At 60.4% G+C, this 25,751-nt stretch overlaps 1 protein-coding gene across 4 annotated transcripts in view; it reads right to left on the reverse strand.

Annotated features, from left to right (window-relative positions):
• Nucleotides 1-25,751, reverse strand: part of CAMTA1 (calmodulin binding transcription activator 1) — a 797,376-nt gene that overhangs the window by 45,573 nt on the left and 726,052 nt on the right. For 3 of the 4 annotated variants that reach the window (XM_036255211.1, XM_036255212.1, XM_036255210.1), the window contains exon 11: nucleotides 24,211-24,345. In XM_036255211.1, coding sequence (XP_036111104.1) covers nucleotides 24,211-24,345 — 135 coding nt within the window. Of the gene's footprint in view, nucleotides 1-1,496; nucleotides 1,552-24,210; nucleotides 24,346-25,751 lie in introns of those variants that run through there. The other variant, XM_036255213.1, reaches the window with a different exon arrangement.

Here is a 25,751-nt window from a genome sequence, read left to right on the forward strand (position 1 = left end):
AATCGTCATCATTCCCTGGTAAAGCAGTTGCTTAAGAAGATCATTTGCAAGAGTATTATAGTCTCAGAAATCTATTTTGCTGCCTAATTTGTCAAGAAATTTGTTTTGACGCCTGTAGAAGTCCTTGGAGATCGAAAAAGTCGCAAACATCGAACACCAGCAGGGCTGCCTCTAAGGCGGTGCAATACCTATGAAACCAAATCGCAAGATTCTGTAAATGCAGGAAGGCCACACTGAGTTTCCATTCCAGCCCACCTGAGCTGGGCTGGTGGCGACACGGGTCAAGGCGCCTCTCCTGTCCCAGGTCTGTAGGTAAGCAAAGCTCTCAGGAAGTTCTTCCAAACCTCCAGTCTCTGAACTCAACCAACTTTCCCTGCCAAGTCCTACGCACGGATTAATAAAACGTTCATTCACTCCATTGGCCTGCTAGAAAAAGGCAGCTTCCAACCGCCTGGTCCTGCAGAGGCGCCCGGCCCGCCCGCGCGCGCCTCTCTTCCCGCAGAGGAGGCACCTGTCCCGGCCCCTCTGAACGGCCCCGCCAGGGGTCACCTGTTTCGGCCCTTCTCGCCTCTGCCCGCCTCTGCCCGCACACACTCCGCCGAGAGAGCAACTGTTCCCACCCTTCTCCCCGCGCCCCGCCAAGGGGCACCTATCCCCGCCCGTCTCCCCACGCCCTGCCTGCAGGGCACCTGTCCCCGTCCCTCTCCCAGCCGCGGGGGCACCTGTCCCCGCCCCTCTCCCCATCGAGGGGGCACCTGTCCGGGTCCCCGCCCCTCTGCCCGCGTCCGCAGCGGGAGGGAGCGCCGCGCCTGGAAGACAAAAACCAGCCGGCGGCCCCACCCCGCACGCGCCGCCACCGTCACTCACCTCAACACTCCCACTGCCCCGCGCACACACGCGTGTTCTCACACCCACTCCCGCCCTCGGAGAAGCATGCTCGCGAGCAGCCTCGCTCCCTAAACCCGTGTGACCTCGCACCCACTCCGTGCACTCCTCCCACAGACACGCGCGCCCCGTCAACACACGCCGCCCCCAGGCCCTCCCGCCCCCAAACCCACTCCGTCCCTCGCTCCCCACCAGCACGCGCGCTCACCCGCGGCCCCACGAACACGCGTGTCCGCACCCGCTCCTCAAACACACGCGCCATCCGCAAGCGCCCCGCATACTCATCCCAACGCCCCTCCCTCACACACGCGGTGTCAACACGCGCCAGTCCCCACGCGCACTCAGTCAAAACACTCCTTCCCCGCGTAAACACGAGCGCCCCTCACCTTCCAGACACCCCTCCTGCACACAAGCTCGTGTCCTGGCACCCACTTCGCACACCCGCTTCCCCAGCGTAAACACGCGCGCCCCCACCGCGAGCACGCGTGCTCCCCACGCCCCGGCCGCGGCGCGCGCGCCCCGGCCCCGCCCCCGCGCGCCCCCGCCGGCCGCCGCCCTCGACCGACCGCACGCGCCCGGCCGACTCTCCCCTCGGCCACCCGCACACTCACTCGGACTCGGGGAGTACGGCCACCGCTCCGCCGCGCTGGCACCGAGCCGCCTCGGTCTTCCTCCTCCTCCCGCGCGGCCCCGCCCGGCCCGGCCCCAGCAACCCAGCCGGCCCGACCCGCTCAGCTCACACACCGCAGCTGGAACGACTCGGGCTCCGGGTACCGCTGTCTCCCCGCCACAGCCCGAGTGCGCCGCCCGGGCCAATGGCGGGGCGCGGCGGTGAGCTCACCGGCCTCGGCCCCGCCCGCGGGCCAATCCGAGGGCGCGACGTCACCTGGAGCTGGGCAGAGGCAGGTGTGGGGCGCGGAGCCGCTCGGCGCGGGGACTGCGCCGGAACTGCGCCCGAGCCGCGCGGCGCCGCGCTGGACGGCGGCGGGGCCTGCCCGGAGGGTGCGGGCGGAGCGCGGCCCCGCGGCCCGGGCGCCTGCAGGCGAGGTCCCGGCGGGCCACGGCCCCTCGCGACGGCGCCACCTGGATCTCCGCCGAGATTGCGGGAGGCCCGCCAGGGGGGCGACCGCGGTTCGCTCGAGGGCAGGAACGGTCCGAGCTCGACGGCAGCACCCGGGTCCACGGCCCCAGGAGGCCTTCTGGGGACCCGCGCCACGCGGCTGGGGTGCACAGGCTGTGTGTTCCCAGCCCGCGGAGCCACCCGCGCCGGGACCGCGGACTCCTGGCCCCGCGGCGCCGTCGGGTCCGCGTGGGAGACCCGCGCCCCGGGGCCCCCGCGGAGCCGGGCTCGGGCTCCCGGCGCGGCCCTGGCGCACCCTGCGGCGGCGGCGGCGTCTGCAATGCAGCCGCGGGAGGAGTCGGCACTGCGCTGCGCCGAGCCGCGAGCGAGCGGGGGAGCGAGGAAGGCTGTGCGGGAAGGAGGGGCGCAGGGCGCGGCGAGCCGGCCGACGGGCGGAGGAGCTAGACAGCGCCCAGGAGGACGCCAGAGCACTGGGTGGGTCCCGGTCCCGAGTGCTAAGACCCTGGGCGTCGGACAGGGTGGGGCCAAGGATGTCTGAGCAGTGATGGATGGAGAAGAGCGGCTCCCCTGGGAGTTCAGTCCAAAGCTCCTGGTCCACAGCTCCTTAGCTGGAGTTCCAGGGCCTCCGTCCCCTCCTCTGGTCTAACCTTGGTGTCCAAAAGTTCTGGCTTCCGCGTTCTCACTTGGATACTTCTGCATAATAGCCATTCGTTTCTCGTCTCCTACCTCCGGTCTCCCTCCCCAAGCCCAAGTCACTCCTCTCTATTAAGGCTTACCCCTCCCAGCAGCCTTCCCAGGCATCCCAGGTGGACACCACCACCCCTTCTGTTTTCCAGATAAAACTTGTAGTCCTACCCCGCCGGCCGTGCACACACAGAGTGCCTGACCCACGCAGAATTGTGATGAAGCCTTTTTTCCCCCTTCACATTGTCAGTTATCTTTGAAATTGATTGTCTGCCTTCTGGGTTAAAGAGTCTCAAAAGATGGGGGCGGAGTCTCTCTCTCTCTCTCTTTTTACTCTACCCAAACACACACAAAAACAACCACAGAATTTTGCACAGCCCTTAAGCCTGTGTAACCGAAAATGAATCTTTAGAGGCCAAGCCAAGGACAGGCCAGGTGAGGCCTGGGTCAGGTCCTGCACCACACGCCGAGCCAGGAAAGCAAGCAGGTTGTGCAAGTTCCAGGTTCTCACTACGGGGGGCTGACCACCCATTCTAAGCCTCAGGAAGTCCCTCACCAGCTCTGAAGTCAGAACACCCAAACACTTTCACAGTCCTGCTCCAGCGAGTCCTCATATTCCTGCCCCATCCGCCTCTGCCCCACGCTCAGGGCCAAGGCCTCCTGCCCCTTCCAGCCCCGCTTATGCGCCCTCTCCCCTCTCTCTGCCAGAGCACGCCTTTCCATTCATTCAGGCCTGGCTCCAGCCCACGGCCCCACCCCATGGCTTTTCCTGGCACTGTCAGGACTGCCCCGGGAGCACTGTTAAAATGCATTAATATTACAGCACATGGTAAGTAGGTTCTGTTTGTTTCCCGGGCAGCAATGTAAGGGTTGTAGTCAATGACGAGGGCTCTGGACACCAGCCAGCTAGATTCAGTTAGGTCTTCCCACTTGCCAGCTGTGCCCCACTCGTGGGCCCTCACATCTGTCGGGGAGAAGTCACCACGTAGATGCAAGGTGCCTGGCACAGAAGGACACTCCATACAGTTAGCTCTTGTTATTAGAAGTCAGGGCATCTTGGGGTGATGGGTAGTGACTGGAGGGGGGGCGGGGCTTCTGGGTTTCTGTTCATGTTCTGTGTTTGACCTGGACACTGGTTCTAGTTTGTGAAAAGTCAGTTTAGTCTGTGATCTGAGTTTCACGTACGTGCACGTTTGATACATGCACTTCTCCATATGTGTATTATACATATATGTTAATAAAAGGTGTTTTAAAAAGTTAGTTGTTCTAGCTAAAACCGAAACAAGTCTAATCTTGAGAAGAGGAGCGAAGTCTTAACTTACTGACCCCTTGCCCAGTGCTGGGCACCCTGTAAGGACTTGGCTAATCGTTGTTGAATTACTCTGAATGCGTTGTGAGCGGCAGAGACCAACTGCGGTGGGGGGGGGTGATGAGGGGCCATGCCCACCTTTATATTCTGCAGCACCAGGGAACAGCACCAGCTAAAGCGAAGGAGCCACCCTCCCAACTTTTGTATCTTTCAGGTGGGGAGGGTTCTGTTCTTGGGTTTGTTTAAAAAGGCAGGGGTTGCCCGGCCGTTGTGGCTCAGTGGATTGAGCGTCGTCCGGTCCCATGGACTGAGAGGTCCAGGTTAGATTCCCCATCAAGGTACATGCCCAGGTTGCAGGCTTGGTCTCCAGAACGGGGCGCGCAGGAGGCAGCCGATCAATGTTTCTCTCTTACATCGATGTTTCTATCTCTCTCTCCCTTCCTTTCCTTCCTCTCTCTAAAAAAATAAATAAATGAAAACATTAAAAAAATAAATAAATAAAAAGGCAGGGGTTTAGCCCTGGGTTCAGACCTGGGCCTCCTAGCTGCCTGAGAAGGGTCTCGGGGGACCCATGACCCTTCACCTCTCCTCCAGCAGCCCCACGTCCACCTGGCACGTGAGAAAGCACATGAGAAAGGTGGAGTCACGGATGCTTCAGCCCCCGGGCTGTGCACGGTGATAGAGTTGGGCTCAGCAGCCTGGAGGGCGCCTTTCAGGCAGCCTCAGGTGGCGTTTCTGCGGAGGCAAGTCCCCGAACTGCTGCTTGGGTGGGCTGTCCCTCCTGGAAGATCTAACACTGATTCCCCATTGCATCTGTCTCGGAAGGAGGTCACGACAGCAAGTGCCCTCCTTGGGCCCATGCCTACAGAGTCAGACGGAGCTGGGTGGGGTGAGCTGGATGTTTCCGAAGCTAGCTCAGAGCCCTGACAGCATGCTACAAGCAAGACCCACAGGTTGCCTTTCCTTGTGGGTATTCATGTTCCTTTTCAGGTTGGGAAATGACAGGGTGGGGCATGCCTGTGCTTCAAGCAAATTATTACTCTGGATTTTATGGGGCTTTGAGTATATCTGAGTCATTCTTAAAAATAGAGAAAACCTTGGCAGCTCCGAGACCAAGGAGATCCCAGCCCTAACCTCTGGGAAGGGTCTGGTGGTAAACCGAGGGGGTGGAGCCTGTTGCAGGTGGGAGAGAAGGGAGCCACAGTATGTCAGATGCCTGTTATCCACCTGCTGTTACCCTGGGTGCTCACACACACTGCTGCTCCTCCTGCAAGCTGGAGATTGTAGAGAGGGGAAAGTGAAGAATTCAAGAGGTCAGATAAACTTGCAAAGACACGTAGATGGTAAACACCACATCTGGGTTTCAGGTGCCAAGCTTGTGCCCATTCCGCCCTACTATGATGGCTCTCCAAGTGCTTAAAAACTCATGGATCATTTACGAGAGCAGTCAGGAAGTGTCTAAGAACCAGTGACCTGCGCACCACACTCCTCCCCCAGCCCCAGCAACTGTGAAAGCCCGTCTAGGTACAGCTGTTGACTGATGAGCAGAGCCCTCCCGACCAACTGGCACTGGACTCGTAGCACGAGTGAGAAATGACCCACTGCGACCAGGTGTCCTAGCCTTGCTCCTGCTCTCAGAAGTCAAAGGTGTTTCTGCATTGTCAACTTCCAATAAAACATCGAACAGGACTCTTCTCAAATGAGGTAACAATTCAAAAATAAGTGCAAGATGTCTATTCAGAGTACTTTAAGGCACTTGTGGGTTCAATCCCCACTTGGGTGAGTACGGGAGGCAACCGACTGACATTTCTCACATAGATGTCTCTCTCTCTCTCTCTCTCTCTCTCTCTCCCTCCCTCCCTCCCTCCTTTCCCCCCTCTCTCTAAAATCAATAAAAAAACCCACAAATGTATAAATGAAACCAGATCAAAGATATAAGAGCCAAAACTAAAAAAAAAAAAAAAAAAACCTCTTAGGAGTAGAGGTAAATCTTCCTATCCTTGGATTTGACAATTGTTCTTAGATATGGCATCAAGAGCACAGGCAACCAAGGGAAAAAAATAGATACTGTAAATTGGACTTGATCAAAATTTATTATTATTATTATATTTTAATCCTCACCTGAGGATATTTTTCCATTTATCTTCAGATGGAGTGGGAGGGAAGGAGGGAGGGCGGGAGGGGGAGAGAGAGAGAGACAGACAGACATCGATGTGAAAGAGACACAACAATTGGCTGCCTCCAACACGACCCTGACCAGGGCTGGGGACCGAACTGCAATGGAAGTGTGTGCCCTTGACTGGAAACGAACCGAAACTCTTTGGTCTGCAGGCCGATGCTCCAGCCACTGAGCCAAACCAGCCAGGGCGAAGTTCATCAAAATGTAAAACTTTTGTGCCTCAAAGGATACTCCCCAAAAAGTGAAAAACACAACTCCCTGAACGGGAGAACACATCTCCCAAATCATCTATCTGATAAGGGACTTGTATCTAGACTATAAAAATAATTTTTACAGCTTACAAATAAAAAGGCAAATAACCCAATTAAAAAAAATGGACAAAGGATCTGAATAGACATCTCTCCGAGGAAGATAGACAAATAGTCCATGCGCGCGTGAAAACAGACACATCATTAGTCAGTGGGGAACCGTACGTCAAGACTGGAACGGGACACCACTCGACACCCAGGAGGGCCGTAATGGAAAAGGCGGACCGTCACGAGTGCTGGTGAGGATGTGGAGGGAGGGAGACCCTCGCACCCCGCCGCTGGGAACGTCAAGGGTGCCGCTGCTCTGGACAGCCATCTGGCCGTTCCTCAACATGGTCATCACTGAGCTACCGTAAGACCCCACAGTTCCACTCCTAGGTATATGCCTGAGAGAAACGAACAGATACGTCCATACGAACGGACGTTTACTTGGCAATAAAATGGAACGGACTGACAGTGATCCACATGGGTGGAACTTGCAGGCGTACGGTGAGCGGACGGGCCAGACACAGAAGACCACGTGTTGTGTGAGTCCATGTCTACGGGATGTCCGGAGCAGAGGCTAAAGTAGGTTAGTACTGGGGCGGGGGAGAGGCCTGGGGGGATGGGCATGACTGATCCTAAGTATGGGGGATTTCTTGGGGGGGTGGAAAATGTTCTAAAATTAGATTGTGGCGATGACCGTACACCCTGTGAATCTACCAAGAAACTTTGAATTGTACACTTTAAATAGGTGAATTGTATGGTATGTTAATTATATCTCAATATAGTTCAATTCAGTATGTCTTAACACACACAATAAGAAAAAGAGAAAAAGAATAAAGTAGAAAAAAGAATCAGCCCGGTCGGTGTGGCTTTCTGGTTGAGCATCAACCCATGCACCAAAAGGCTGCCGGTTCGATTCCCGGTCAGGGCACATGCCCAGGTTGTGGGCTCGATCCCCAGTGGGGGACACGCAGGAGGCGGCCAGCCAATGTTCTCTCTCATCAATGTTTTTCTCTCCCTCTCCCTTCCTCTCTCTCTCTACAGTCAATAAAGGGGGGAAAAAAGAATCAATGGATTAACTTTAGAAAAGGAAACTGAATAGGAAAGAGGGTCAAGGTCGGGGGGACCTGGGGACCCTTGTTCACCGAGCCCCTGTGTCTGGTCCTACGTGGGATGCAATGGCAGATGGAGAATCTGGCTGGACAGGCCCTGCTCAGTGAGGCGGCAGCATGGAGTCCTGTGATGGTGACCCCGGGGCAGCCTGGGCTCCACCCTCCAGCTGCCTGGGGGGCCAGCTCCTTTCCCTTCCTGCACCGTGAATGAAGTCTCAGGCAGCGTGATGTGGTCCTGGGCATGTCCAGCATGACCTGCCACCGCAAGCGCCCCTGTGCTTCAGCTGCAAGGACTCTGGATTTGACATGACCCTCCCAGGAATGCGTGAGCCCAGCCAACCCGCAGCCTCCAGAGAACGAGCACGTACCTGCTGTTCACAGCCACTAAGCCCTGGGGTGGTTCTCACATAGGGGACAGTGGTGCAGGGGCCACGGGAAGAGAAGGTGTTTGCTGCCAGGGCCAAGCGGGCTACCATGATGGGTATCGCCTGGGAAGGCTGCCAGTCTCATGTGCAGGGAGGAGGAGATGCATTAACCACCGGCTGAGAACTGGGGATCTCTCTCAGGGACAAAGTGCAGAAGAGAATGCAAAGAAGCTGGGTGACAACACCTTCCACTCATTCTCCTTCGTGGCTCACACAGGCTCAGCTATCCCCTCCCTGCCCCCTGTACCGGACACAGGCTAGACCGTAAGGCACATGCTGGTGTCCGTGTCAGAGAGCGGGCACACGGAGACACCCTCTGCTCCGAGGGCAAGCAGTGTCTGAAGGCGGGTGATCCCAAATGCACTCAGGAATTGGTCATGTGTGGTGATAACTCACCCAATGGGCTTTGGTGTCTGACTGCCCAGCTGGGTGACACAGGACAAGTCACCTGACCCTCTGAGATTTAGATTCCTCATCAGTAAAATGGGGATGAACAACTGGGGACCCGAGGAGCATGGAATTGGTGTTTCACCAGCTGCATCAGAACTCAGTGAGCTACCTGTGAATCTCACAGCCTGGGGCCCAAAGGTGTGAGCATCCATCTTAGCTAAACAATAGGGCAAAGTAACTAAGTCCACGCCTTGGCCAAGATAGCCAGTAAAACTCCACCGGAAGCCCCTGGTCTGCGTGTCTGGGTCATCCCCCCCCCCTTCCCCACCATGAAGTCTCAGGGGGCAGGTCTGGGGCCTTGGAAAAGCCCTCACGACAGTGACGAAATCCCCTCGGCCAGGACTTCTCATTTTGGGGAACAGCTCTGTGAGGGCTGAATTGTGTCTTTCCAAAACCCCTATGCTGAAGCCCTGACTCCCACCACCTCCGAATGTATTTGGAAACGGGGCTTTCAAAGAGGAGATTCGGTGAATACGAGGCGGGGAGAGTGGACGCTAACCCAATCCGCCTGGTGTCCTTGTAAGAAGAGGAAATCTGGGCACAGAGAGACCAGGGTTGCGTGCACACGCAGAAAAACCAGGTGAGGACAGTGAGGAGGGGGCCATCTCCACCCAAGGAGAGAGGCAGAGGGCCCTCAGCAGCAACCACACCTGCCGACACCTTCACCTTGAACGTCCAGCCTCCAGAACAGTGAGAAATACACGTCTGTCGTCTAAGCCGCCAGCGTGTGGCATTTTGTGGCGGCTGCCGGAGCCGACTGAGACAGCCCGACTTCTAAGCACAGCTCCCCCACCTCCATGCGTCTGCCTGGCCAGGGGCTCACAGACCCTTGGGAGCAGAACCCACGAGCTTCTGTGGCTCTGGTTCAAGGTCAGGCCAGGTCAAGGCCCAACCCTCCCGGATCCTTCTGGGGAGGAGCTCAGGAAGCTCAGCAATTCGGCCCAAGAGCATGGGGGTGGGGGTGGGGCACTGGGCTGCTGACCACCTCTCCACGAGGCAGGAACCCAGCGAGACTTCGGAGAGGCTGCCGTGTGGAGTCACCGCTGAGAAGGGCGTGTCTGCCGAGCAGCACACGCGGAATGCACTCAATGAAGCCGCAGCAGCGTGCTTTCCTGTGGCGTCGAACGTGCGGGGACACGTGAAATTGGTGTTTCACTGGCTGCCTCGCAGCTCAGTGAGCTACGTGTGAACCTCACAGCCTGGCGCCCAAAAGGTGTGAGCGTGGGGATCTGATGGAAGGGAAACGGGCGCCGGTATTGTCTCGCAGATGACAACAGAGCCAAACGACCCGATATTTACGCTGAAACCACTTCGAAGTCACCGCACTGGCAGCCGCGGCCACCGAAACGTGAAGCTGGCGTGCCGGTGACAAGGGCTGGAAAGTGCTCCTTTCAGGGAAGCCACTAGCTAGGACCTGGGAATGGTAGTGACCGGGGCCTCGCGGGAGGAGCTGCGGTGTCACGTCACAGTCACGTTCGGAGCGACTGAAAAGAAAAAAGCAATCACGGGAAGGCCCACGCGGGGCGCGTGCAGGTTAAAGAGCTGAGACTGACATCGTTGGTTCAGGGAGAGGCCCAGACCCCTGGGTGCCAAATGCCCCTGAGTACAACCAAAGAGTGGCTGTGAAAAGCACAGATGTGTTCTGCACACACGTGGATGCCACCCCAGCTGGTCTCTCTTTGACGTCCCGGGGTCACATTCCGTGGTGGCACCTCGTGGTACAGCCAGGACCCCACACAGGACGGTTCTTGCTGGCATTGGGACCAGACCTGAGAAACACCGTCCACGTCCAAGAGAAGTCCCCCGGGATGCTGTCCCGAGAGACGCAGCCCCGCCCCACGACCCTCGCGGCTTCGACGCACTTGCAAGGACCTTAAAACTAACGCCAGGGCTTTTCAATAACTATCAAATGAGCACCCACTCCCTCTCCCCCTGGGAGACGGAGCCGAGGACGCGGGGGAGGAATGAGGTCTGTGAGCGCGACCGGGGAACCCGCAGGCTCAGACTTCCCGTTGCACAGGCTGTCTGCTCGGATCTCCACTCCCAGCGGCTTTTCCAGGGACGGGCGGGAGGGCTTCTCAGAGTGCCTCTGCCGCTCCCAGGCTGGAGCCTTGCGGGCTTCAAACGCATGGCCCTGCCCCTGGGCTCCCCAGGGCTGCTGTGCAGGCCCAGCTCCAAGCTGCACCCCGGCGCTCACGGCCCTGGCTTTGCGGTTCCCGGATGGCCCAGGCCAGGCCCTCCCGTGTCACCACAGACTTCATCAAGCTTATATAATTGGAGCATTGACGCATTTTTCTACGACTTAGGAATCACATTGAATTGTTGACACTGTGGGAGGTGACCAAATGCTGCCCTATGTCTTGTCTTTCTCTTAAAGGCGCATTATTGAGCAGAAATGCTCATGGCCCAGGTCCCCACCCTGGCTGGCTCTGAGATCCCTGGGTGCACCCCACCGGTCACCATGTGGAAGGTCAGATCCATTCCCACGGGTGTTGGGGGACAGGTAGTGGGCACTGTTGGAAGAGGGGGGCACTGGTTCTGGGGCTTCCTCCAGGCTCCCAGCCCCCAGCACCGGAGAGGGTGTGGGAGAGAGGCCCATGGGTGCCACGCATAACCCTGCAGCTGCAAAGGGAGCCTTCGGGAGAACACCTTGGTGTGGCGCAGGTGAGTAACTGAAAGAGATCCTTGCAATCCTGTGTTAGGATGCTACCCTTGGCCGTCAAGGGCGCTAGACTTTCTCATTTCATTTCACATTTAGGTGGACTGACCTGTAATCCAGTTACTGTCACGTCTCTGGCCAGGAAATCCTGACCTTTGCACAGTGTTCTCTGCAGAACATAAAGTGTTCGCCCAAACCGTTTTTCATCCTAAAACACATTTGCTGGCCCCAAACGCTGCTGAGAACAACGTAAGATCTGCTCAGGGCAACCCCTTGAGAACAGCAGCAGCAGCAGCAGCAGCAGCAACATGTCAGACGCTCACCATTTCCTCTCTCAACAAGGACAGCCAAAACCCACAAAGACTGTCCTGCTGGGGTGAGGCGTGGGGGCAGGTGGGGGCAGGTGGGGGCAGAGGAGGAGGAGGTGCTGTGTGTGCAGCAGAGAAGGTAACCTCGCCCAGAGAGAGGTCGGCCTTTGCCCTGGCTGTCTGGGGGTGGGTCTCTCAACCCTTGGAATGTCATGCCTGATAGGAGTGACTTTTTCTTTAGCCTGGGGCCCTTGGGTCGCTGGATAGTCTAACGACATGATTTAAGGTAGGGGCTGGCCACGTGGGACAGTCGTAGGGTGGGCTCTGGCCATGCTAGAAGGACCAACAGTGTGCCTAGGGGGCCCCTAGAGAGACTGCGGACACAGGCTGGCTGAGCTCCCCTGGTTGGCCAGACTGCTGTGCATGGTCACACACCACTGCGGGGCAGACTCCGCGGGAGCTGGCGGGAGCTGGCTGGTGGTGCCCTCCTGGACTCTGCCCTTGGCTGGTTTCAGTCTGAGTCACTTTCACGTGATCAACTATCTGTGAGGGTAACAGCTTTCGTGGGTTCTGTGAGTCCTTCCAGTGAGTTACCGGACCCGATCGGGACTGTGCTCCAACTTCGCCGTCGGCGGACTCCTGCACCTGTGTATGGAGCGCGCTCCTGGGAGCAAACGGTGTGGCTTTCGCACGGAACCCGCCCTGCCACGTGCTCGCTCCTGCTGTGGCAGAGAGGGACTCACCCACCCCTCGCATGTGCTCCCCTAAGCTCGGGATCTGTCCCTGGGGAGCGCTCATCGCACCAATTGTATTGTCTGGTTTGCCTTGTGTTCTGGGCCACGAGCTCCCGGAGGGGGAGACGTGCCCAGGTGATACCTGAAGCCCCAGGCCCAGCGGAGTGACCCTCAGGTAGCTGGGCTCAGCAGGCACCGGTGACCAACGGGCTGGCTGCCTTCCACCAAGGCTCTTCTTCCATCATGGTTTCGCCCCTTTGGGGCGAGGTGCCTACCTGCGAAATACAACCTGCGGTCCCAGTGCCAAAGGAGACGGGCCATTAATGTGAAGCGCCTGGCACAGGGCCTGGCTGGGACGGCTGCCGTGACACCAGTCGGTGCAGGGGACTGCGTGGGGTGCGTGGGGACAGACAGGTTTTCACGGCCCCTGACTCTGCTGCCATTCATTCACTCATTCATTCACCAGGATAAAGTGAGGCTGGGTCGGTGACGAGGGCGTCCAGAGGGTCAGATGAGACCATCCTCCACGCCCCAGGGCTGTGGCACACCACGCAGTGACTTGCCAAGGCCCTGGCTGGGACGTGCCCTCTTTCCTGAGGTCCGGAGGGTGGATAGGTCTGAGCAGCTGAGGGAAGAGATTTGCTTCTCTCCTTCCTGTTCCAGCTCCAGTGAGCTCAAGGGAGGGTTTTCTGCTCTCAGCGGTGGCTCTTAAAAGGGCCGAAGGCAGCCCACCCTGGGCACATTTAACGAAGGATCTCAGGGCAAAGCTTCTACGTTCTTGTGTTGGGTCATTTGCCTGAAGCTTGGCCAGTGATCAGAAAGGAGGCAGTGGTGCCTGGTCGGTTTCGGACACCCGCCCCGGCCTGGTTCTCACCTCAGGGATGCCACAGCCTTTTAAAGCTGAGGTCAGGTAGCAGTGAGGACAATGGTCCCAAGGACACCACTGGCTGTCCTCCATCTGTCCGTCCATCCACCCATCCATCCATCCGTCCGTCTATCCCTTGAAGAAACATTTCTTGAGCAGCTATTGTGTTCCTGGCCTCTTGGGACACGTTGATGACTAAGACTGAAGTCCCTGGCCTCAGGACTCAGCGTTATTCTCACCTTTGTCAGTTTCATCCACTCCCTTATTCCAATACCACCTCCAGGCAGACATGTCACAGACTTCTCCCTCCTGCCCGTATGCTTCTCTGAGCTCTGGAGCCTACTTTTCACTGGGTGTCCCAAAGGTCCCTCAAACTCCGCCCAGCTTGTGACTGGTGCTCTCCAGGATGACTGACCTGGAGCCCCGCCCCATGTCTAACCCACCCACAAGCCTACTGATGCCGCCTCCTCAATGTCTCCTGACTGTCCGCTTTCCTCCGGAACCTCCAAGTCCAACATCGTCTTTAGCCTGGAGGATTAACTGGTCAACCTCACCCGCTTGGCATTCCCTCAGTCGATTCTCCACACAGCAGCCAAGAGCACGTCTCGAAATGCCACCCTGGTCATGGCCACGGCCTCTCAAACCCTCACCGCCTCCGCTCTCCTTGGGGACGAAGCCTGGCCCCCGGCCCTGTTCCTCGGTGCCCCTCCAACCTGTCTGGTCTGATCCTTACCTCCCTCTCCACCTCCCCGCCTTCCAGTGCTCCCTTCCCCAACTGGTCCACGCTCCCCAAATGCTTCTTTGTGCACAGGCTTGGTGATAGGTGTGGTTTCTCCTCCACTGGGTGGTACGCAGGGTGAACGCAAGAACCTCACCTGATTTCATTCATTTGTTTTGATTCCCGCAACGAGCCCAGCGCCTGGCGCCTAACGGGGACTCCATGGACAGCTGGCGAGCCAAAGGTTGCAAAGGGAAACTCGCCAATGGAGGCACGTGCAGTCGACGGGGAGCCGAAGAAGAAGGCAGCCTGCACGTGGGGGAGTGGGATGCGGGGGGCGTCAGCTTTCACAGTGGAGGGGCCTTGGAGCGGACATGCTCCTGACAGCCATCACAGGGAAAGGACCCAGGGGCAGGGGGACAGCGTGTGCAGGCGCTCCGGGGTAGGAGACAGCGTGGCGTGGTTTGGGAAGATCAGTACTTCCATGGAGTGGCGGGTACAGCGTGATCCGGGGGGCGAGGGAGGGCTCCTGACACGCTGAGAAAGGCTGAGGTCAGCTCACGAAGGGCTCGTATTCCACGCTGAAGACTTCGGTTCATCCTGACCTTCCCAAGGAGCAGGTGACCGCTGCACTCCCAGCAGCCCTGGGTGTCCCTCTAACAGACCTCACGCACCTGTCTGCCTCTCCCCGTGGGCAGCGCCTGGCACAGCGCCTGGCACACGCGGGGGCCCAGTCAGGCCTTACTGGACGCATCGGTGATCCCCATGGATGGAAGAGAAAGAACTGGGACACCCCAGCCCAGGTACGAGATGAGAAAGGCCCGAGATTGGAAAATGGCAGAGGGGCAGGGGGGTGGGGGAGGAAGCACTGCGGGTTTTTTTCATTTATTGTTGTTAATCCTCACCCGAGGATATTTTAACATTGGTTGTTAGACAAAGTGGAAGGGAGGGAAGGAGAGAGAGAGAGAGAAGCATCGATGCGAGAGAGACACATGGATTGGTTGCCGCCACGCGACCCTGACTGGGGCCAGGGATGGAGCCCTTGACCCGGAATTGAACCCGAGACTCTTTGGTCCTCAGGCTGACGCTCTAACTGCTGAGCCGAACTGGCCGGGTGCCCTGTGGGTTTTGAAGGTCCGAATTTGCAAACTGGGGAGAGGGCCCTGGGGAAGGGAGAGGGAGGGGCAGGGGTGCTTCCAGACCCGGAGGGGGTCTCACGCAGCACCGCTGTCCGGGGCGCAGCTCGGAGGGAGACTCCTACGGGCAGGTCAGGGGCCAGCGGGTGGGTCGGACCACCTGGTCTGCTCCTCTGCGGCGCCTGCTTGCTGTCGTGCTTGCGAGTCATCCGCAGAGTGGGGACCTCATCGGTCGCTGAGTCCACAGACGTCCACGCTCTCCCACGTTCAGGACCGTGGCTGCAGCCTGGTGCCACGCAGCGATGGAAGGCCTCGGCAGCTCTGCTACACGTGGGGTCCACCGAATGGGGTGAGGACGGGGCAGGGTGCCCTGCTCACATCCCAGACGGCTCCCACTCTGGCAGGAGAAAGGACACTCCTTCCCCTCTGCTGATGTCGCGAGGGGCGTGGAGCACAGGGTGGGAGGCAGGTCTGTCCCTGCCAACGGTCACTCAGTCAGGACGGGGAACCCCAATGAGCAAAACCACAGTCACCCCATCAGCCAGGGAGTCGGCTGGCTCCTCCCATTTCTGCCTTGTGCCCTGGCTTCCCAGTGCCGAGTGTCGGTTCTGGGTGAGCTGCAGACGGGGAAGGCGATGGGAGGGAGGACAGGCGCCGGCCCAGGGGTCAGGCGGGGCTTCCGTCCTGACCCAAAGGTGTGCGCCAGGTCACCCTCTCCTCAGGGCGCAGACCCCTTCCAGGAGGACGAGGAGGTTGGACGACAAGACAGGGAGTTTCCTTCAAGTTCCAACTCTCGACGATTCTGTTTGTTTCCGGCGCGCGGACTATTCCCACTCTGCCACGGGCTCTTCACGACGTCTCCCGGTTTTCTTGTTAAATACAGACCGTGAGAGCTCCCTGCCTGCCCCTTCCCAGGGCCCGAGTCACAGGTGAGGAGGGTCAGCAGGTGGCTGCAGGGGGGACACCGCTTCACTGTTGGACTCCTTGGGACGTCCTGTTGCCACAGGGGGCGGGGTACAAGGTGTCGGGGCTGCTGGGAAGGATGGGAAACGTGAGGGCCTTCGGGAGCCTGTAAGGGAGACGCCTCACTCCCGCGCCAGGCGGGCTGTTCTGCCTTCTCAGGCCTGTGTGCAGCGGGGCAGGCTCCCCCTGGGGCTGTGCCCCAGCCTCCTGGCCGCCGGCTCTCCACGTCTCAGACTGCTGCTCCCGCTGCTAGGAACACAGGCAGCATCTCCATCCTGTTCCAGGGAGGTAGAGTCTGGGAGCCAGATCCCAGGAAAGCAGGGGACGCCAGCAAAGTGCCGGCCTGGGCCGGCAGTGTCTCCACCGCTGCTGGTCTCTCCGGGGTCTCAGCTGTTCTGGATCGCAGCTGACTGGCGTCCTGATGATGGGGCAGGGTGGTGGCAGTCTGATGTCACTGGCCCGAGCGTGTGTCGCTGCTGCGGTACAGTCTCCTGGCCGTCTGCAGGCCTCCTGCGCCAGAGGGCGAGGCAGGAAGGCAGGGCCCAGGTACATTTTTCTGCACCAGGAGGGGCGGAGGTGGCGGAGTCGCAGGCTCCCCTGGGCCAGCTGAGTCCCCGAGGCTCCGAATCCTTCCTGTCGGCCCAACTGGGGGACAGCCTGGCTCTGAGCCCACAGACAGGCTGGGCACCACCTTTCCAAAGTTTTTAGTCTCATCTTTGGGTTCTTCGAACTCAGGCGGCTCCCTCTTGCCTTACAGTCCTCCTACACGTGGTTTCCTTCACGCAGAACGTGGCGCCCCCTCTCCTGACGTTTGACGTGGCTGCTATGTCCTTTTTCCTTAAAAGGCCCTCTGTCCTAGCCTCACTGGGACCGCTCGCTGGGTCTTCCTCCTGGCTCCTGGCTCCTGGCTGCTGCTCCCCAGCCTCCTGGCCAGTCCCTCTTCACCTGGACATCCAAAAACTGGGGAGCCCCTGGCCAACTGCACACTCCCGCTTCGCCTGCCTCTCCCCCGGGGCGATGGCGTTCATACCCACGGCAGTAAGTCCCATCTCTGAGCGGAGGGCTCCCAAATGTTCCGTCCGTTCTGGACCTCTCCTCTCTGCGGGCGTTCAAACCCAACCGCACACCTGGCGACTCTGATCAGGCTACCCACCGAAACATGACCCAAACCAGACTCGCCCAGACACGCTTCTTAAACCCCTCCACCTCAGAAGACGGTCCCCCACTGTTCAAGCCCCGAATCTAGGCACGGCCCACCCTCCTGTTCTCATCCTCCACGTTCAAGTCACCAGGAGGGCCTCCCTCTGACCGTCCCCACTGTCTCCGCCCCTCTGGGCGCTTCATGACCGGCCTCCTTGGAGCCGCTGTCAGCTCTCGGCTGCGCAGATGCAGCAGTGTCCGTGGTCTCCGGCCAGTGGGACATCCGTCCTCCATACAGCCACCGGGGCCTGGAGACATACACCCCAGCACGTCAACTTCACTGCTCAGACCCTGCCGCAGCACCACTGTCCTCAGGCTCGAACCCAGCTCCATGCCCTGGTGGGTGGGGCCCACGGGACCCCTTCCTCGCTGTACCTTCCCTGACTGTCCCCTCGGCTCCAACACACCAGGCTCCTCCCCTCCCCGGGGGCTTTGTTCTTAGTATTCCCTGTGCCTGGAACGTTCTTCCATGACCACGATCTCGGCCTGGCTGGCTCCTTCCTGTCTCATTGTCTGCTCTTGGAGGCCTCCTCTGGCCACCCCCCGACCTAAGGCAGCCACCCTGGCACCCTCTACCAGACCACCCACTTGTGGTGCCCTGACGTCTTCCTTTGTGGAGCGAGTGTGGTGCCTGGTGATTGGACGACGGAGGAACCGATGTCCGAGTGGAAGGAGACGCTGAGGGCGTGTGACATGCGGGCTGAACGAAGGTGGTGGCAGAGGGGAAGGAGAGAGGTGGAGAACTGGGGACACCAAAGCCCTGGGATGGTGGCAGGAGGCGGGGGAGGGAGCGAGCAGGGGTTTCAGGGGTGATGCCGTCTTCTGGGTGGGACTGGGCATGGAGGTGGGGTTTGTTGCAGGAGATGTCGGGTTTGTAGGACCAACAGGAAAACGTGTGTGCATCCCAGCAGGGACGTGGGGACCCGCCCAAGAGAAATCTGAGCAGCGATTTCCTGGGGCAGTCAGACGGGGGCTCTGGGCTCCTTCACCTTCAACACAAAGGTAGAGAGCCCCGGGCGGTGATGAGCCCTCTGGGAGGGGGGGCGGCGGGAGCAGGTGGCCCAGGAGAAGCTCCCCATGGCCTGTTTGGCACTCAGTGGACTTGGGGACTGTCAGCACCTCTAACCTGGCTGCTCACCCCCTTCCCCTTGTGAAGCCCTTGGATTCCAGGCTCTGCAACGCCACCCTCTCCTGTGTCCCTCCGACTCCTGGGGCTGCTTCTGCTCAGTCTCTGCCACTGGCTCCTCCTTCTGGAATGTTCTGTTCATGACTATGTAGCCAGCTCTCTCCTGGGCCACTCTTTTCTCCCCCTGTCTCGGGATGGGACCTTATTTGGGAATAGGGTCTTTGTAACTCATTAGCTACGAGGGTTCACATTGACTGGTGGCCCGTATAGAAGAGAACACGGGGACTCAGAGACACGCAGGGGTAGGCGGGGACTGGAGCTATGTTGGCACCAGCCAAGGAAGGTCAGGCCTGCCCGTAGCTGCCAGGAGCTGGAAGAGGCCCCGCCGACACCTTGGCTCTGGACTCCCCGCCTCTCGAGTCGTGAGAGAACACATTTCTGAGTCCTCGAGTTTGTGGTCACTTGTGATAGCAGCTCTAGGAAACAGAGGCTAAGTCGAGGTCAGGTTGGTGGATATCGACCACCAGAGGGTGTGAGCTCCTGCCTACACCTCAAGGGGAGCCACCTGACCCCCAGGCAGCCCAGAAGCCACCAGCAAGGGCAGCCCATCTGCCCAGCTCCGGGGCTCCCCTCACGGCAGTCACTCGGCTTCCTGCCTCCTCGGCCCCTGCGGCCCCTGAATCTGGGCCTTAGTGCCATCCTCTGCGGGGCACCGCTTGTCACTGCTGCCAGGAGGTGGTGAGGCCAGCCCCAAGGTGACCCACTCCCTGCCCCACCGAGTAGCTCCCAACAGATCCAGGTGGTGCGGCCCCAGCTGCAAATAGCGTGAGATGGCTTCCCAGGGGCCCCTGAGTCCTGGCTAAGGAGGCTAAGGACAGACACCCCCAGGCTGTACCGGTGCGGGGGGCGGGGGAGGGGGGCCCCTAGCACACAGAGGAGCTGCTCACCAGGAGGAAGCCCGTCCTGGTACAAGGCTGGGTCAGACAGCTTCTTCCCCGGCCGCCTTGCTCCTTAGGTCACCGCTGTGCCAAGGAGCACCCCGAGACCCAGGCCCAGGGCAGGTGACTGCCGGAAGGCTCTGGGCAGCGCCTCCTTCCTACTGACAGAGGGCCCCCATGTCGCTGCTTCTCCCACTTCGCCCCCAAAGTGCTCCCAGAGGCAGAAGAGGGTGGGCCCTCAGCTTCGACTGAGGGTACAATTCCCGGCAGCTCTGCAAGGTCAAGATTATTCAATGATGCTGTGTCTTATTTTCAGAACGCGGGTGAGCTTTATATTCTACTCCATGAAACAAACTGTATTTGTTTTGGTGGAACAGTGACATTTTAAACGACTGACAACCAACTCACTCAACCTTTGTCCTTCCCATTCACCCTCTGGTCCAAGTGAGGCCCGCACAATTTGTCCCCGGGTTCTGCCCGGTCTCCCATGTGGACAGCTGGGGACTGGAGAGGGTGACTGGGAGGTGGGTGTGCAGGTCTGCAGGGGGGAGGGAGCCAGGCCAGGAGTTACCTCCACAGAAACCCCAGGTTGTCACCACGGCCTGTCTCCCAGCTGGAGTGTCCTCTCCTGTGTCCTCTCCTCACCGTGCTCTGGGCTCCTGGGGGTGGAGCTGCTCTGAGAAAGCAGCCTGCAGGGGTGAGGCCGGCAGGACCAGGCCACAGGCCTGGACAGGCAGCTTGGAGGTGGGGGCGGGGGGAGGCAGAGCTGGGAGCCACCCCAGCTACACACTTTCCAACTGTTAGCACAGGGGGTTGGCTCAGACCCAAAGGCCCAGCAAGGAGGCCAGATCGCGGGTTTCCTTCTCTTCACCTCCTCAGAGGGGAGTAAGACTCAGCCCTCCAGGACATCTAACCCGGAGCCAGGCTCCCGGAGGCCAGCCACCGGATCACCGCCTCTGGCCCGGCGGAAGCAGGCGCCTGGATGCTGAGGTGCGAGCTCTAGGCCCCGTTCTCCCCTCTGCCTGAGCTGCCAAGGTCCCTCCCAGACCCCGAGGCTCAGCAGGAGGCCTGCCCAGGGGGCCCACTGGCTGAAGCCAAGAAAGCTGTATCCACCCCTCACTCCAACCCTCTGGCCCAGGCAGGAGGCTCAGCTGCCCAAGAAGCAAATGGAAAGAGAGCCTAAGGACAAGCGGCTTAGCTGGGTTCTGAGATGGGGACCAGTGGGGTGGGGGCGGGCCAGGGGACCCTGGGTCCTCTGACCCTGGCCCTGGAGTGAATCAGATGGCTCCAAGGGCAAGAACAGGGCGCACAGGAGTTCCACTCACTTTCTCGTCCGGGACAGGGGTCAGTGAGAGCTGCCCTCAGCCAGCTGCGGGCCTGCCCCACCCCTCAGCTCCAGAGCCCCAGCGTGGACCACCTGGGCTATTCTCTTGGCTAACACTGGCACAGGCAAGGCGGGCAAACACACAGCCCTGGCCCTTTGTATCCACAGGCCCCGCGGCAGGCAGAAGTGACATTTCCCAGAGTCCCTCCCCACCCCGACTCCAGGGTAAAGTAAACCTTGCTGCCTGTCTGCCTTTGTCCCTAAACACACCCTGGCCCTCCCCAGGCCACCCCGGGGTCCTGGTGCAAACGGCTCAGAAAGTCTGTCCTGCAGCCAGACTCGGGGGGGAAGAAACGGCCAGCGCGGTGGTCCCGGAGGGCCTGGTGTCTCTGCCCCCTGTCCTGGGCACTCCTTCCTGTCCCCTTTAGCCTGGCTGATGCCTGTCGGGTGTGAGGGTCACTCACTCTGTGATCCTCCTGACCACTGGCTGGGTTAAGCTCTGTTCATTGCCCCCGTGTGTGTCCATTCATTCACACGTGCAGTCACCACACAGAAGTGCTGTGGTCCGCAGCTGCACGCCAGCCCCTGCTAGGCAGTGGGGATTCTTGCAGACGGGGCCTGTGTCCCCTAGGGCTCACGCCGGGCGTGGGAGAAGGGGGGAGAAGTCCTCTGGGTCTGGGGTAGGCGCTGGAGCTCCTGGGACCCAGACAGCGGAGCTCCCCAAAGTCAGCCTGGAACCGGCTAGATGGCGGCGGAGCCAGAGCCCCCTCTTCCCTCCATTTCTATGCTCGGTCTCCACCAGGTTGGCAGCGCCCAGCTGAGATTTGGGGGTGCATGGCATTCCTATGCTAAGCCTTTCCCCGGGGAGGATGGCCCCCCACCAGGCTGCTGCTCAGACAAAGGCTTTGCCCAGAGACAAAGGCTGCGACGGCCGCTGGGCGCGCTCAGGTTCTCTGCGCAGTGCCCCTCCCTCCCCCAGTCGTTACGCTGGCAAACAAAGCCACTTAAAATCAAATCAAATGAAGGCAGAAATTCTCTTCCCAAGACACCCCTCTCCCCGACTCTGGGATGGGAGTGGGGGGCAAAGAGCGCCCCTAGGATTGAGAAACGGGTGACTGATAAGGGGACTCCACCGCTCGCAGCCGGCAGGAGCGCGCGCGGCGTGCACGTCACTGCCTGTCCCCCGGCTGGGAGGCTGGCCCTGCCTCCGCGCGGGCCGTGCCGCAGTCCAGTCCGGGCGGGCGTGGGCGCCGCTGCCAGCCGCTTCGCCAAGGCCCTGCATTGCAGCTGTGCGGGGCGAGTGTGCCTGCGTGTGAGTGCGCGTGCGTGTGCATGCGTGTGTGCATGTGCGCGCGCGCGGCCTCCGCCCGGCGTCCCAGTTTGCTCTTTGCTGCAGTCCCTCGCCCCCGCCCCTTCCACCGCCACGCCCCCTGCTCCGGGGCAGCCGCGGCTCCACCTCCCAGCGCCTCTCCTGGAGAATTTGCCCAGCAACCGTGGGCAGGAGGGGCTGAGGAAGGCGCTGCAGAGACTGGAGGGGAGGGGGGAGAGGACAGGAGAGGGTGGCTTCCGATAGGTTCCATAGGTTCCTTGCAGCATCGTCTGGACGCAAAGTTCACTGCCAGGCCACACGGTTGGCCAGAAGGCCAGGGACCCCACCCCCCAGGGCTGTCCCCGCAGTCCCCTTTGTCCCTGGTTCTGCGCTGCGGTTCCGTTCCATCCTCCACACTGTTATTTATCAGGCTGGTGAAAGGCTGGGAAAAGGATCCTCGAGTGGATAAAAGGAAAAAAGGAGGTTTCACTCTTCCCCCACTGCAGGGCAGGGTCTCCCAGGCCCTCTGCCCTGGCCATCCTTTGCTTCTCGTTACTTGAAGGGACACCTGGCCAAGACCGAAGGACAAGGGAAGCACAGGGTCCTTCAGGACCCCAGTCTGCTCTCTCTCCATGCCACGGCCCCTTCCCAGCGACTGCCATCTCTCCCGCGTATTCTGCCAGGGGCTGCGGGATGCGTATTTCCTCTGGATTCCTACTGGAGCACACAGCTCGAGTCCCGGGGGAGGGGCTGCTGGAGAGCAGGTGTCCAGCAGGGCAGCAGGCTCATTGCCCAGGGGACCCGGTATGGCTGAGGACTCAGGGCTGTGTCCAGCTCAGGTGGCTTCCCTTCCCCACAGTCCCCATCACAGCATGGCCTCCCCTGCCGGCAGCCTCCTGGTACGGCTTGCTCTCAGCTTCCAGGAGGTCCGCTGACTTTCCTGTGCTCCAAGGCACCGCCTGGCTGAGATTCTGCTCTCTGAACGGCTCCACCTCCCAGGCGGGTCCTACACTGGTCCCAACATCCTATACTGGTCCCAACATCCTACACTGGGGAGGCGACCTGGTTGCTCAGGGAGAGCCAGGGTTGTGCAGAGTTCTGTCCCTGCTCTGTTTCCCACATGTTCTGCAAAACTGAAATGGGATTTCCTGAACAGGAGGCCCGGTCACCCTGCCCTTCTCTGTTACATCCTGCTGGTCATCCTCAAAGCTCTGGCTGGCTCCAGCCGTAGCCAGGGTAGCTGCCAAGTCCGGCCTGGTGCTCCCAGGCAGCCACTGCCAGGGTGCTGATGCCTGCTGACCCAAAGCCACCTCTCGGAAGAGCGCACAAGGCTCCATGGCCAGGCAGCCGCCAGGCACCGTGTCACTGCTGGGGCCGGGGCTGGGATGAGGCTGAGGGTTGCATGCTGGGTGGTTCAGAGAAGCTGGCCAGGGCATGTCCGCCAGCAGCCAGCAGTCAGGGGAGACTGAGGCGAGAAGGCCAGGGGGGCTGTGGACGGGGGAGGGGTGCTTCACAACTGACCCCTGCAGAGGGCCCAGGGTCCGCTTAGCCAAGACCCCGTGCCTTGGGCTGAGAGGTCTCCAGCGAGGTACCCCACACACGGGCACCTCTGCGGGCTTCCCTGATTCCGAGGGCATGTGCACCCATTCCTCCCACTCTGTCCCGGTGCAGAGACTATCAGCCAGCACCCCAGGCCAACCCAGGGCTTCTAGGAATGTCCGTGCCCAGAAGGGCAACCCCTGACCTTACTGTCCCCCGCCCATCTTTGGCGATTTTGCTGTGCACAGCCCTGGTGCTAAGTCACCAAGCTCATGGCCAAGGCCAGCAGCTCTCAGAGCCCTGTCCTTGGCCAGCAGGTCCTGCCTCCTCCCTGGCAGCCTACTGGGGCTCCCCGGCGCTCCCCCCAGCCATGATCATAATCCCCAGCTTACTGCAGATGCTCTCCAGGGCGGGGGCTAATGTAAAACCGGCCTAGAAGCAAGCAGAGGCTGATGGGTGTTTGAGGGCTGCCATGAGAAGGTTGGCTCGCTATCACTAAGAGACAGAAGCAGTTCACACAACCTTGCGGTCGAGGCCTTGGAACCCGCAGGAAGCCCAGCCCGAGCGCCTCGAGCAGCCTCCCGTTGCTTTAGTGTCTGAGAGCCTGGGGCTTGATGACAGCCTCCAGGAGCTTCGAGGACACCCTGGAAACAGCCCTGAAGGCCGCGGGGGGTGCTGGGACCCTGCTGCTTGGGGTCTGTCCAGAGAAGGGCCTCTCAGCACCTGGGGGCTTGTCCGGCCACTCAGACCCCCTGCCTAGAGCGACAGCTGTAGGCCCAGGCTCACTCTGTCCCAGGGGGACACTCGGGGGAGGGCAGAGACCCAGCCAATGCCCCGGGGTGGACACTTGCACCGTTGCCACCCGCTCGGATCAGGAACGTGGAAACCTGCACACGTCCTCCTGTGTCACCCCCTGTCCCCACGTGTCCCTCTCCCACGGAGTTTGGCAAGGTGACCCGAGCGCTGCTCTTACCATCTAGTGACAGCCAGTCATGCTGGGAGGAAGGGAGTGTGGGCAGGGCCCGAGCTTTGTACTCAAACACCACTGAGTTGGAGATGATCTGGTTGTTGAAGGCAACTTGTAGGGTCACAAGACCAGTGTCATGGGCTGAAAGCAAAAGAAAGAGAGGTCAGCATGGGCGGGCACCCTGCAGCCTGGCGGACCATCAAGGACCTGGAGGGCCCCTCCCGAGGGCCCTTCCTTGGGTGAGCCCAGCCGGTGCCTGCTCATTCCTGGAGGCCTTCTCGGGACCCCAGGCTCAGCCAGGCGCCGGGGTCATCCCACGCCCCGTATTACAATGGTCTCTTCGCTCCTCTGCTCCCTGGCGAGTGCAGGGACTGGGAGCTCAGGGCAGACTTGCTGAATGAATGAGTGAATGAAAGAATGAATGAGCGAGGGAGTGAATGTCCGCCCCCTCCCCGCCCCTTGCTGGATGACTTGTCCCCCTGTCCCATTCACCCTGGGCAGGGCTCAGACTCCTTTGTGGTTATTTCTGTTTTCCCTTTTCCTACAAGCTTGTCCTGACTCACTGAGCACGGCCTTCCATGTATTTTTAGTTCTTCTGCCTCCCGAGGACAGCAAGAGCTTCTGGGCCCGGGGTGCTGAGCGGGGGGTGCAGGCCGGGCTCCCTCCAGCGCCTGGGCAGAAGCTGGCGGAGGCAGGCCCGGGTGGGCCTCCTGAGCTGCTCTGGCCCCACAGAGGCTCAGGGAAGACACTTGTGTGAGGGACGAGCAGGACGCTCGCACTGTCGGCGAGGGGCAAGCCCGGCCCTGAGGAGCCCCGTTCCATTCTGGGGGTGAGGCTGCTGCTGCGGGTTCCCGCTGCAGTCGTAGGGGCCGTGCCCCCCGACATGGCCTGGGGGCCAGTGGTGGGTGTGCAGGCGGGCTGCCCGGCCGCCAGGCCCTGTCCCCTGGGAGGCGTCGGGCTTTTCTGGAACGGCGGGTGCCAGTGCCCAGGGCCTCCCAGGACAGACTTCCAGGGAGGACGCACACGGGGATCGTGTTACTGTTTGCCCTGCTGGGTTTCAGAAGCTCACAGATGGGGAAGCCGTCCAAGTCAGCTGCTCCCCAGGGCGGAGTAAGGCTCCCTCTGAGGCTGGTCCTGTACACTTCACCCCTGTGGGGACTCCAGCTCACTGACCGGCGGCCTCTGTCCATCCCAGGCGGGGGTACCACGCCATCGTCCCCAGCAGGTCCTCAGAAAGTCCCCGCCCAAGGGTGACCAGCAGGTCCCCCTGTGCTTTGCACCTTGGTGTGGTCCCCAGCTCCAGACCACAGCGGAGCCAGCTGGCTCCACGGTGGGCGCGGGACCCCGAGGGCCTCCCGGGAGCCTCTCTGGGTAGGAATCTCCGGCCGCGTCCAAGACCTCGGGGGCCCTGACAGCACCGCGGGCAGATCTCCCGCTTGCGGTTGCTGGCCTGCTCTGGAGAGGAGCCTGTCAACACACACACCCTCTGAGCCCGCCCAGCTCCGTTCCTCGTCGCGAGCCTCCTGTCCAGCCGGCCCCTGGGGAGC

Source organism: Molossus molossus, unplaced genomic scaffold, assembly GCF_014108415.1.
Source record: "Molossus molossus isolate mMolMol1 unplaced genomic scaffold, mMolMol1.p scaffold_m16_p_12, whole genome shotgun sequence".
Taxonomy (NCBI): domain Eukaryota; kingdom Metazoa; phylum Chordata; class Mammalia; order Chiroptera; family Molossidae; genus Molossus; species Molossus molossus.